Source organism: Labrus bergylta, chromosome 7, assembly GCF_963930695.1.
Source record: "Labrus bergylta chromosome 7, fLabBer1.1, whole genome shotgun sequence".
Classification (NCBI taxonomy): domain Eukaryota; kingdom Metazoa; phylum Chordata; class Actinopteri; order Labriformes; family Labridae; genus Labrus; species Labrus bergylta.
In genome coordinates this window covers 14,257,758-14,270,212 of record NC_089201.1, presented here as the reverse complement: position 1 = coordinate 14,270,212, position 12,455 = coordinate 14,257,758, and the positions used below count along the sequence as shown (strand labels likewise).

General features: G+C 43.1%; 1 protein-coding gene across 2 annotated transcripts; it reads left to right on the top strand.

Annotated features, from left to right (window-relative positions):
- Positions 1 to 264: 264 nt before the first annotated feature.
- Positions 265 to 12,440, top strand: syt8 (synaptotagmin VIII). 2 transcript variants are annotated; one of them, XM_020634994.3, is made up of 9 exons: positions 265 to 397; positions 5,708 to 5,896; positions 6,775 to 6,938; positions 7,172 to 7,267; positions 7,478 to 7,645; positions 7,750 to 7,917; positions 9,134 to 9,251; positions 10,650 to 10,783; positions 11,036 to 12,440. In XM_020634994.3, exons 2-9 carry the CDS (start codon positions 5,734 to 5,736, stop codon positions 11,270 to 11,272), a joined length of 1,248 nt encoding a protein of 415 aa, XP_020490650.2. In that variant the 5' UTR covers positions 265 to 397; positions 5,708 to 5,733; the 3' UTR covers positions 11,273 to 12,440. The 2 variants fall into 2 exon arrangements, with proteins under 2 accessions (XP_020490650.2, XP_020490651.2); XM_020634995.3 differs by lacking the exon at positions 265 to 397 and adding an exon at positions 2,958 to 3,089.
- The last annotated feature ends 15 nt before the right edge of the window (positions 12,441 to 12,455 follow it).

The following is a 12,455-nucleotide window of genomic DNA, read 5'->3' as shown; positions in this document are numbered from 1 at the left end:
TATACAATATATACACAATACATATACAATTTCTTGTGCAAACAAACACAAAAACACTCCTGTTTAAATGAAGTTTTAAAAAAAAAACTTGCTTGCTTCTTGTTTCTGTGGCTTGTTCTCTTTGGTGACACATATTTGAATAACTGGTATTTTATCAGCAACGACTCCACCTCTGTTTGAACACCGAGTGTGTGTGTGTGTGTGTGTGTGTGTGTGTTGTGTGTGTGTGTGTGTGTCTTAATGTGTGTGTTCAGCAGCAGGTGTGGTGGCTCCTGCAGGTCGGAGTGGACTCACTTGAAGACTTTAAGATGGACGAGTGGACGGATCCAACAGCTGACTGAACAAACTTAGAAGAAATGAGACTTAAATAAAAGAAAGGACTTGTGTTTACTCTCAGGTAACGCTGCTTTATTCCCTCTTTTGATTATTCAGGAACATTACTTGATTTAACAAGGTTATTAATTCAGCCTATAGTATGTCGTTGTGATGTTATTCTACTTTTGATTAATGCGTCTGATTCTGTTAAATGAGCCTCTGGTTGTTTTGGCATGTAGCCATGTCAGAGCTTGTTTTGTTTGGGGGTTAATCACAAAAAATACAGCTTCCACTTTCACTGTTTAAGAAAAGTGCTCAGGTAGTGATCTTGACACCTCTCCAGCTACCAGACTAATTTGCAGATTTTGGTCCACACCCGGACTTGAGCCAGCGACCCTCTGGTTCCCAACCAAGCGTCCTCTGCTGGTATAAAAGAACTGCTACTGTAAAACAATGAAACTTAAATTAAATGCTGTTTGACTGGTGAATAAATCTGTGATTAAAATGAGCCGATACCGATAGACACTTGATTGTGTGCCTTTAATGGAGAAATAGGACAGTGGATAGAGTTTGAAATCAGAGAGAGAGTGGGGAATGACATGCGGGAAAGGAGCCACTGGTGGGATTCAACCCTGGGCCGACCGCCTGGAGGACCATAGTCTCCATACATGGGGCGCGCACTAACCACTGTGTCACCAGCGCCCCATCAATCGGGCTCTACTTTGAATTTTTTATATTCTTTCCAGTTGATTCTTTTGGTCTCAACTTAAGGTGCCTGGGTTATTATGAGTTATTATGTTGCCTGAAGTCTGATGATGTCCGGGTTTTTTTCCTGGGTCTTTTAATGTCAGGGTTTTTTGTTCTTTTTGGTTTTGTTTCTCTTCCGTGGGTTGTGTTGTTGTCGTGTTGTTTTGTTGTTATTTGCGCTCTTCTGCTTTGTTGTTTAAATGCTTCTGCACGTCTCTAAACACTTCGTAAACCTTTGTTTTTAAAAAGTGCGAAACAAATAAAGTTTTTATGATTTTCCTCTCTCTCCTTCTCACGTCTAGTTTTTAAACTTTTGCTCCTCCCTTTGCTCCTCCTCCTCCTGTTTGTCCTCCTTTCTCCTTTTGTCTTCTTTCTCTCACCCTTTCATATACAAAGTTGCTCTAAGGATATTTTATCTTCAGCTAACTAACTATTTGAGCAATTCTTTCCACTCTCAGTGATATATTGATCGGCTGGTCGACCCTTTCATTGATTTGACATCTACACAAAATGTTTTCTGATCAAACACACATACAGAGACCCATATACTCCAACAGATAATGTCTTTATAATATTTGACACTTGAATAAGGAAGACAGCATGAGAGTCCTTTCATTGTGTCTGTTTCTGTAGTTTAACATGTGTGAGATGTGTGAACAGCTTCAGGCTGTTTATCCACTTCCTGTTAAGCAAACTTGTTTTTCAGACACATTTTCATGATGGCAACAGGATGATTACAAACACAACGACACAACCTCAAAGTTTGTGTTTTGAAATAGAAAACCGTCCTGTATCTCATGTGTTAAGTCTTGTTGATTGACCAAACAGAACAGAATAAATCTCCATCCAAGGTAAAAACATTCAGGCCATCAGTAACAGAGACAAACACAGCACCTACATTTACACATTAACTCAGTTCATATCATGGTTGAGATCTCATCAGTCATTTTGTAAGATTAAAGGAGCAATATGTAACTCTGACACCTAGTGTTTAAAATGGGTACTGCAGTCCAAATTCTAAACACTGTAGAGAGCTGTCTCCCCGCCCCCTCCTCTCCAGAGTCGATGCTCACGCAGGTTGCCATGTGGTGGACACTGAAGCTTCAGTGTTTAGCCAGCTCTGCATCGGTCTGTAAACCTTTCTGTGTTCTAACTTCTCTCCATTTTTCAAAAGCATCTCCAATATTGATCCTAGTTTGAGCACGTTTCTGCTCGTGGAGCTTATTAGAAACATGCAGAGGCTTTTTAGGTCGGGTACAATCACTTCTATCTGAACCAGTTCTCTTGCCCGCTTCCATCTCTGCAACACCTGTTGGTTTGACCTGATAACTGCTCTCATATCTGGCAAACCGAGGGTTTGGGGGTTTGATATCCAGCCTTTACAGCTACATGTCCGATGTGTCCTTGCATCCTTGTGTCCTTGCTCCCATTGCTTCGTCAGAAGGGTTTGAATGTGTATGAATGGATGAGTTGATACTGATGGACTCTTTACACCCCATCCTCTACCATCAGTGTGTGAATGTGTAGGTGTGACCTGCGGTGTAAAAGCACTTTGAGTAGTCAGAAGACAAGAAAAGAAATATACAAGCATCAGTCCATTTGCCATTTATGTTTCAATCTGGACCTGTAAGTTATTTCTCCTCATCGGGACACTAACTACAACAAGTCCTTTAGTAACGTCTACGTTTATGGAGGCTACACGATGAAATTTAAACTCTAGTTTTTTTCTACCCAAGAACAAGAAGTGAATGTTATGTAAGTGCTCCCGCCCCGCTGCCTCTGATGGCCTGTTGTTGATGTGTTTTTCCTGCTCATTACCGTGAAAGAGAGATGGAGGGAGGAGACGTTTCCTCCTTTTGATCAAACGAGGGTGAGGGGCTGTTTTAAGGGAAAGTCCGGTTCGGTCTCTGCTGGACGTCACCTCCTTCCTCTTCACTTTTTCTCAAACACGAAGGACTCCCTCTTCTTTTTGGAGTACTTCAGCTAGTCGACGCGGGTAGAAGTCCATATCTCTGCAGCCTTTAATAGTGAGTAAATACTTTACTAACAGCTTTTATTAAAGGGATACTTCACCCATTTGCATTAAGCTTTGAAACCTGGTAGTATTTTTGAATGGTCGTGCATCCCGCTCCCTTATTTTCCCCTGAAATGCGAAATCTTTATATATTTAAGTCTGAAAAGGAGCTTCCAGTGACTCAAAAATCGTCATTTTGCGTCACTGGAACCTGTTGCGATTAGCAGGGTGAAACTACAACACTAGTTCTTCATATTTTTGACCACTGAAGCTACAGACCAATCAAAGATCAGTGGGTGGGAACTCACTCCCAGAATCAAAACTTAACATCCGCCATATTGCTTGGAAGCTATGCTAACAGGCTCTATGGAGAAAGCTGATAATGGCGAAAAAATATAAATTTAGCAGCGAGACAGTTGCTGCCGACAGGCCGGTCTTGTGTCTTGGTTGCTGCCGCCGCTGGCCACAGGGGCCGCCACAAGGGCCGCCGCTGGCCGCCGGGACCACCGCTGGCTGCAGCAGCCAAGACACAAAACCAGCCTGTCGGCAGCAACTGTCTCGTGGCTATATTGCTATATTGCTCGACGCCAGCTCAGCAGCTGAGACATAAAGCCTGCCTGTCGGCGGCGGTGAGGACGTGGAGCCGGGGCCGGCTCTGGCTGGGGCGGACTGGTTGTGTCGGTGCTCTCACTGTTTGCCTATGGACACAGACATAGAGTCTGTTTTCTGCCAGAAATTTCCAAGATACCAATTCCTTCTGGAAGAAATCTCGGAATCAGTTGAGGAAACGACCTTATGTGTTAAAGTAAATCTGTCAGTAAAACTGACCTTAGTGGGAGTGGCCTGCGGTGCTGTTCATTCTGGGATTTGGTGTCTTTCATCCACATGAGCCAAAAAGACACTTTCTGCCTTTTCTCGGCCAAGAAGGCACCAACTTCAAAATTGATTTCACATTTCTACTACATGTATGACCCAATGTCAATACAGATTAATGTTTCAACGGGTGAAGTATCCTTTAAGGACACACTGGGAATAGTACATTTAGTAGTTAAAATAATGTTTTATATTTTGTTGCAGCGTTGAGGATCTTCCTCCAGGTGTTGTTGTGTTGAGTTGACTGGTTATCGCCAGCGGTGCATCCTTTAAAAACAGGTCTCACAAATATGACAGATGCTCCAGCACCAGCCTGTGCCTCTCATTTAATCATAGACAATACAGGGAACGATTGGTTCAATAAATGTTTTAGGTTCAGAGGGAGGCCTAGAAACAGTTGCCATTTCTATTGACTTCAGTTTTACAACATCTTACTTTAAACAAAGATGGCCGCATTTGGGCCTTCTGGAGAGTCACATCTTTGTTATTGTTTTAAAAATCTCTCCACACATGGCAGAATAAAGGAGTAACAGTTGAAATTAAAGGTTCAATCAGTGAGATCTGTAGAGAGTGAAATGATAAAGTGACCTTACTATATGATCAGACATTAAGGAAACATGCTATGTTGAAGTGCTGGCTTCTCTGACAACAATGCAGCAGCCAGTATGTCCTCCTTCTAACTTTAGATTCTGGTCCTGAATGCTCTGGATTTGTTTGGACCAGAGAAGGTAGGCGGTTTTAAGGCACCTCCACATCGACTCTAGAGAGGAGGAGGCGGGGGGAGACAGCTCTCTACAGCTTTTTTCTCGCTTGTTGCAGGTTTTGAGTCATATAAATTTAGCGTATCTGACTAATTATTATCAGCTCACTACTTCTCCTGTGATCAGCACCAGATAAGACAATAAAACAAGGAGTACATTTGGCCATATCAACAACCCAGAGAGCCTTTACTTTGTTTAATCTGGAGAACTGAACAAAGAACTTACAGCCAGGCTGCTCCAGGTGAAAACAACATTTGTTTTCTGTCGTTGCAGAATTTCTCTGTGTGAGAATGTAAATTGATTCTTTGGAGCAATACGGTGATTAAACTGGGATTGTTTCCAGAAACAGGTCCACTCTCAGGTTGTGTATCTGTCAGTGATTCTGTAGATAAATTAGTAGATGTGTAATTATGTAAGTACGTATTTCTTCCTGCTCTGTTGACTTACACAGATACTCGAGGCAGAGTACCAAGGAAACATTGTTGAAGCATTGTGAGCAGAGTGTGAATCAGACTGTTTGTTCATGGTGGAGTTTCCACTCAGTCATGTCAACAGAGTTTGGTTACTCTGATGTTTGATTGTATTCTTCAGTGTTGTCAGGAAACATCCAGAAAACCTGAGTTTTACCGTCCAGAGAGCGCGAGACAGTGAGCGGTTTTATGGCTGTGTATTTTTCTCGAGGTTTCTTTGCTGTTAGGTGCTATAGGTCTTTTTTTTTTACATGTCTAAAGCTCGATCCAAAGGCAACTGGACTTGGTTGAAGATCTTGGAGTTGGAGTTGTATGTTTACATTTTTCCAAATGCTTCCAACAAGATTCCAACCCCAAGTCATTCCTAAATTAAAGGCAAGGAAAAGCATTTTGAAGCTGTGTTCTTGTCAGTTATGAATCACAGCAATGCCGTTTATAGACATGCTGCAGTTTTCTGTGTTTAACTCTCTTTAGAAGAATATATCTCTTTTAAAAACTAAGTCTCTTCTCTCTCCTCCTTATTCCAGAGCTCCTTTCTTCAATCCTCCTCATCATGCCTAATATCCATCGATCCCCGAAGTCCTCTCATCCGTTACCTCGTGCTCCACCTTCACTGACTCCTCCCATCGATGTCTTCTCCACCACCTCCTCTCACACCAACACCACCGTCAACCCAGCAGCTGGTTTCATCAGCGGCCTGTTGGACAGCATCCCCTGTAAGTCACCAACCAGCCACCAGTCGACTAACCCTTTGTCTTCCTCCGCCAACTGATCATTTTGTGACTTTAATGTTGCAGCTTGTAGCTCATTTTATTTAGCCTTTAAATAATTCTGAGATTACAGACTTTCCCACAGGATCAATAAAGTTTTGGAAGTAAATTAAGTTTTAAGCCTCCTGGCAAACCGTTACACCGCGCCCACCTGTCAATTAGCTCAGCTACATGCCTTATTGTGAATAACTCTTATCCTTCATCAAAATCAAAACTGATGAGTCATCAAAACATTCATCCCCGTACAGTGTGTGTCGATCGAGACATGAGCTAATCAGACCTATTTGGTTTTTTTGAACCAGGCTGCAAACATGTTAATCTCTGCTGTGAAAACAGGCTGTTTTGAATGGGTGTGTATGTGACTTCCTGTGCTTCTGCAGCCAGCCTCTAGTGGACACTGGGTGTACTGCAGGATTTTGCACTTTAGCATTGGCTTCATTTTTCAATAGTTGACCAGTGTGCACTGTTCCACATGACATGTCATTCAAGTTTAAACAGCAAACAGACACTAAGCTGATCGACATAACAGCCTTTTATTTATTTATATGTGTGCATTTAAAACTGGTCTCTTGTTATCATGATTCCCGCTCCCCTCCTCTCCCATTAACTTTTTTCTTGTCACGTCACAATCCTGTGATTAGTAGTTAAATCCATTCTCGTCCTGCAGGAATCCCACGGGAATCCTGTGACCCATGAAAAAAAGTTCTGCTTGTACTCTCAATTTGCTTCCCCTCTGTACCAGTTCTTCTGTTTCCCTATAGGTGCACAAGAGGAAGACGTGTCTATGAGATTGTCCTTTTAAAAACTGTTAATTTTTACCACAGTGCCTCGATGGGCGATATTCATCATCTTCGTGGTCGGCGTTCTGGTGATTCTGCTCTGCTGTGTGTGCATCTGCATCAAGTGCTGCCGCAGATCGAAGAAGAAGCAGAAGAAGAAGAAGAAGGATGAGAAGATCAATCTGAACGGAAAAACCACCACGTCTCTGGTGAGTGACGGCGCCCTCTTGTGGTAAATCTGCAACTGCTTTTGCATACCAAACATTAAAACAAACTGAAGTTAGCATCAATAACGGATATATATGTTCTTGTTTTTGCTGCCCCCAAGTGGTCATGAAAAATTAGTAAATATGAGTTTTGCTGTATTTTCTCTGCTTAGAGTAACTTGTAGTGGATTTATCTGAGCTGTGGGTGATTATCTTCTGTCCTGATGAGTGTTTAGGTTCAGCCGGATGTGAATGATGTGGACTACGGTTCGGCCGGACAGCTGAGAGGAAAGCTGCTCTACTCGCTGGACTACAAAGTCGCTCAGTCTGAGGTGATTTAACCGTTTACACCACTGAGCCTCTGTAAAGTTCTCTGCTTTTTCCTTAGAGAATCTGCTTCGAGGACATTTTTGTTTCTTAACACAGCTCCCTCTTAAGATAATAAAGACATTTAAAAGCTTTTTCACATGCAGTAAAACTCTCAAACACTGGGAAACTGGGTCCACAAAGTGAGTCTTTTTTCTGTTGTTGTTTGTCTCTAGCTCATCGTGGGGATCAAACAAGCCAACAGCCTGAAGGCCATGGACCTGGGGGGAAGCTCAGACCCGTACGTTAAAGTCTACGTCTGCCCCGACAAAGCAAAAACCTGCGAGACCAAAGTGTTCAGGAACACGCTGAGCCCCGTCTTCAATGAACAATTCAACTTCCAGGTAGGACGGGGGGTTAGTGACGTTAATAAGAGGTGTTAGAAAGTGGATTGAGTTGTTTTCGGTGAATCAAACATTGTGTCTGAGATGAGTGATCTCCCCCACAGATATCCAAGTCTTCCCTCCTGAAGTCGACAGTGGTGATGCAGGTGTTTGACTTCAACAGATTCTCCAAACACAACATCATCGGCGAGCTCCGGGTGCAGCTCTGCAACGTCGACTGGAACCACGTCATCGAGGAGTGGGAGGACCTCGGAGAGCCCGCCAAGTTTGAGGTTGGCTTTGTCCTTGTTGCTTTTTTATTTTTAAAAGGTCCAATCCATAAAATGTGTAATGAGTGAAATGATAAAGTGAGCTTACTATATGATCAGACATTAAGGAAACATGCTATGTTGAAGTGCTGGCTTCTCTGACAACAATGCAGCAGCCAGTATGTCCTCCTTCTAACTTTAGATTCTGGTCCTGAATGCTCTGGATTTGTTTGGACCAGAGAAGGTAGGCGGTTTTAAGGCACCCCTTAAAAGCCCCTCGGTTTGCCAGATATGAGAGCAGTTATCAGGTCAAACCAACGGGTGTTGCAGTGATGGAAGCGGGCAAGAGAACTGGTTCAGATAGAAGTGATTGTACCCGACCTAAAAAGCCTCTGCATGTTTCTAATAAGCTCCACGAGCAGAAACGTGCTCAAACTAGGATCAATATTGGAGATGCTTTTGAAAAATGGAGAGAGGTTAGAACACAGAAAGGTTTACAGACCGATGCAGAGCTGGCTAAACACTGAAGCTTCAAAGTCCACCACATTGCAACCTGCATGAGCATCGACTCTACAATGTTTAGAATTTGGACTGCATTTTAAACACTTTTTTGATTTTCATATTGCTCCTTTAACACTGGTTGCATTTTAGGAAGGAACAAAGCCTGCCGTCAGTGGGCTGCAGTGACTTACAAACTGTGTGCTTCAGGTGTAGCCGCTAGACGTAATAAATCAGCGGCACCTCTTCTGCATTAACAACCCTTAACGTTCTGTCAATGTGGCCACAGCATTAACCAGTCGATGCTGCTGATAGTGGGAACACTCATTTTAAATCTGCCTCGCATAGATGAGCGTCTGCCTCAAGCGTCATGCCTGGGTAAGTGACGGCAGCAGCTTCTACTGTATGTCTACATGTGCATGCAGGGACTCTGCATGCGCAACAGTCAATCCTGTGACCGCTGAACGTCAGACAAACTGGTGTTTTCGTTTTGCATCAAACAACAGAGAAGTGTCAGCATGACATCCCTCAGGTCACAGGAAAGGCATTGCACATCCTTCAATATGACTAATGCACATGAGCAGATCATTTCAATGTTGAAGAGATAAGTTGTTCAGTCCTATAGTCCACCATGTTTGTTTAGGCATCTTTGTCCTGCGGAGACACAAAAATATTCCTGCAACATATTAAACTATAGATATTTTCTTTGTTGTCAAATTCTCCGTTTCGTTGTTTCCTGCAGGATGAAAACCTGGGCGAGATCTGCTTCTCTCTGCGTTACGTTCCCACCGCCGGCAAACTGACTGTGGTGATCCTGGAGGCCAAAAACCTGAAGAGCATGGACATCACTGGGGCTTCAGGTCAGAGAGGGAACTCATACGGAACTCACTTACATCCTAACATATTATACAAGGCAGGGGTGTGTCTACTTTTTTTTTGGCTGGGGTGGCTGACTTATGGAGGCGTGGCAGGAAGTTTGTGGGCGCATGCTAATTCATCTCTTATTTTTCCCCCTTTTTTCCCCATTAATGATATGTTCTCATAAGTAACAGAATTTGGCAACATATAACTCTTCTTAGCTTGATTCTTTAGGGACTCAAAAAGAAAGTGTGAGAGCAAAATGTTCACTCTGACTTCACCCGGAGTTTCTCCTGCCAGTCTCTTAGAATATTTTCTGCAGAAAGTCCGAGTGAGCTGATGTGAGAACGCAGCAGGATATAATCAGGAGAATTCACCTCGAGCGAGTGGGAGGGGGAGTGATATTTATATACTGTGACTGCTGCACGGTGCATAGAGTATCTCCGTGCTCTAATGCACCTGTTGCATTATGTTTCCTGTTCTCCAGTATGTTCTTCTCTACTCTTTAGTTCAGATTTAGATTCTGTTCAACTACACGTAGCATTCATATTAAGACACATGTTCTCATTATAGTGATGTATAGAGGACTGCTTCATCTGCTACTTCAGCGTGGTTTTTTTTTTTTTCAACACATCTTACCTCAGGAGACCCCCCGCCCCCCCGCCCCCCCTCCTGACTGACAGGTAGAGTCTCCCGCTCTGAGGAGCACATGGGAACAACCAAGTCAGGAGAATATGTGGAGCAGTCCTCCTGAAATGATCTAGATATTTTCAGGAGTGCATGTGTGAAAACGGCTTAAAAAGAAAACTACCATTAGCCTGTTGAAAACATCCATAAAAGTTTATTTTAACTTAAGCCTCGTCGCTGATAAGGCAAATAGCCAATCATAGATTTGCATTCTGGGGTGGCACCTGGGGTGACAAATCAGATTTCAAGGGGGGCACAAGCAACCCCTAGCCCCCCCCCCTCTGGACACCCCTCTGACCCGAGGTTTAATTCTTCTTCTATAAGGGTCAAAACTAAGATCATTCAAACATTCAAACTGCAGCTGTGCTTCAAAAACAACTTAAGGGACACTGAAGGTTTGGGGAAGAATTATCTCAATAGCTCCTAAATAAGAGAAAGCTACAACGAACATATCAAACTGGAGGCTAAAAACTGGAGTACACCTTTCATGTGTTCAGAGAAATGGTGATGATGTGGATTTTAAAACATTTGAAATCATTTTCTAACACTCAGATATTTGATAATTTCTTGTGTTTTTTCTTGTTGTAATGAAAGTCTCTTTTGTCTCATCACACAAGCTGTGACTGATTAATGCCACATTTAATTCTTGGAAGAGCTCTCCCCAGGAGTTTACTGATTTTGAGGGAATGAATCCGACATGTCGTTGTTTGTAGATCCTTATGTGAAGGTGCAGCTGGCTCTGGATCGGAGGAAGTGGAAGAAAAGGAAGACGACAGTGAAGAGGAAGACGCTGAGCCCTTATTACAACGAGTCGTTCACCTTTGACGTGACGTTTGAACAAATCCAGGTGAGTGTTACGAGATTCGGCTGTGGATCAGTTGGTAGAGTTGGTCTTCGGGTTTGATCCCCAGCTCCTGCAGCCACTGGTCCGATTTGTCGTTGGGCAAGACACTTAACCCCAAGTTGCTCCTTCTGCAGGCTGTGCAGGAATGAGGACGTCGATGGTCCCAGCACGGTTTCATAAAACATATAACAAATATTTTCATCGCTTTTGGTCTGAAGCTCAGTTAGACGAAAGACTTTGCTCCTGTTTCCACAGAAGGTGCATCTGGTGATCTCATTGTGGGACCACGACGCCATGACCCGAAACGACACCATGGGGAAGATCTTCCTGGGCTGCGATGCCACGGGGAACCAGCTGAGGCACTGGGCCGACATGTTGTCCAACCCGCGGCGGCCGGTTGCTCAGTGGCACAACCTGCTGTCGGCAGAGCAGGTCAACTCCACCCTGACTCTGAAAAAGAAGATTCCCCTGTCCAGCAGACTTCCCTTTTGAAGACACACACACACACACACACACACACACACACACACACACACACACACACACACACACACACACACACACAAACACACCACACACACACACTCTGAGGGGTCCTTACAAACATGAAAACATCCACAACACATTATTGTAAGCATAACTAAATATATATTTTTTTTAATGTAACTTCTCAGATCCTTGAATCTATCTGATTAGTTTGTATTTTAAAACGTCACACCAAAAATCATATTTTCGTATTAATTGTAAATGATGCGTCACATTTCATTTGTGACCTGGAGCTCTTCCTTCTTCATGTCTGAATTGTATTATTTAGGTGTGTTCGGACCAAAAGCAAAAACAAATATTCATGTTGTGTTACTCAGGGTGAGTTATGCTTTGGGTGCTGAATTATTAAAGAAAGAATGTGAGACTTTTTGATCCAGTAGGTGTCACCCTTGGGCACCAGCATGAGACCAAAACAAATTTCTGTTTGGCCACACCTCCTCCATACTGAAGCCTCCACTCTCCTCCAGAGACACACCTCCATCCCCCCTCCACTCGCCCTTGCACAAGAAGTTTAGTGCGGGCGGCGGACCAAATTGTCCTTTGCTCGAGCTGCAATCACCTGTGTCCTGCATTTTTGTGTTAGCATGCTAATGTTAGCGCCCTTTAGTTAGCTCGTAGCACAGAATGAGCGTGATCTAAAAACTCTTACTAACATCCAAATAATCAGTGAGTATGTTCTTCTTCTTCTCTCTAGTTCTTGACTAAAACAGCTTTTATACACAAGGGGAGGAGCCGGCCGTCCCGTCCATGTAAACACGGCTCTAACAACAACAGAGCCAGCGGGACTCGAGCTTCTCACTCATTGTAGACAGTCATGACCCTGGATTTCTGATATATTTGTGTAAAATGAAGCAAATTCTGCCTTTAAAGTGATCTACACTTTGTATGTTTGTGTCACATAGCTCGCTCGGCCCGTCTAAAATATTTGCTCCCCGCTGCAAAACTGTCGTTGATTGACTGTCTATGTAATTTTATTGCCTGAAAACTTTAATCTGCTTTTGATCTGAAAAACATGCACCTTCACTTCATCCTTTACGTTTATAAAAAAAATTATAAATTCTGTCTATAATATAAAAACACATTAAATCTATTTTATGTTATGTTAGCAAAGTAATGTATTTAAGAGCAG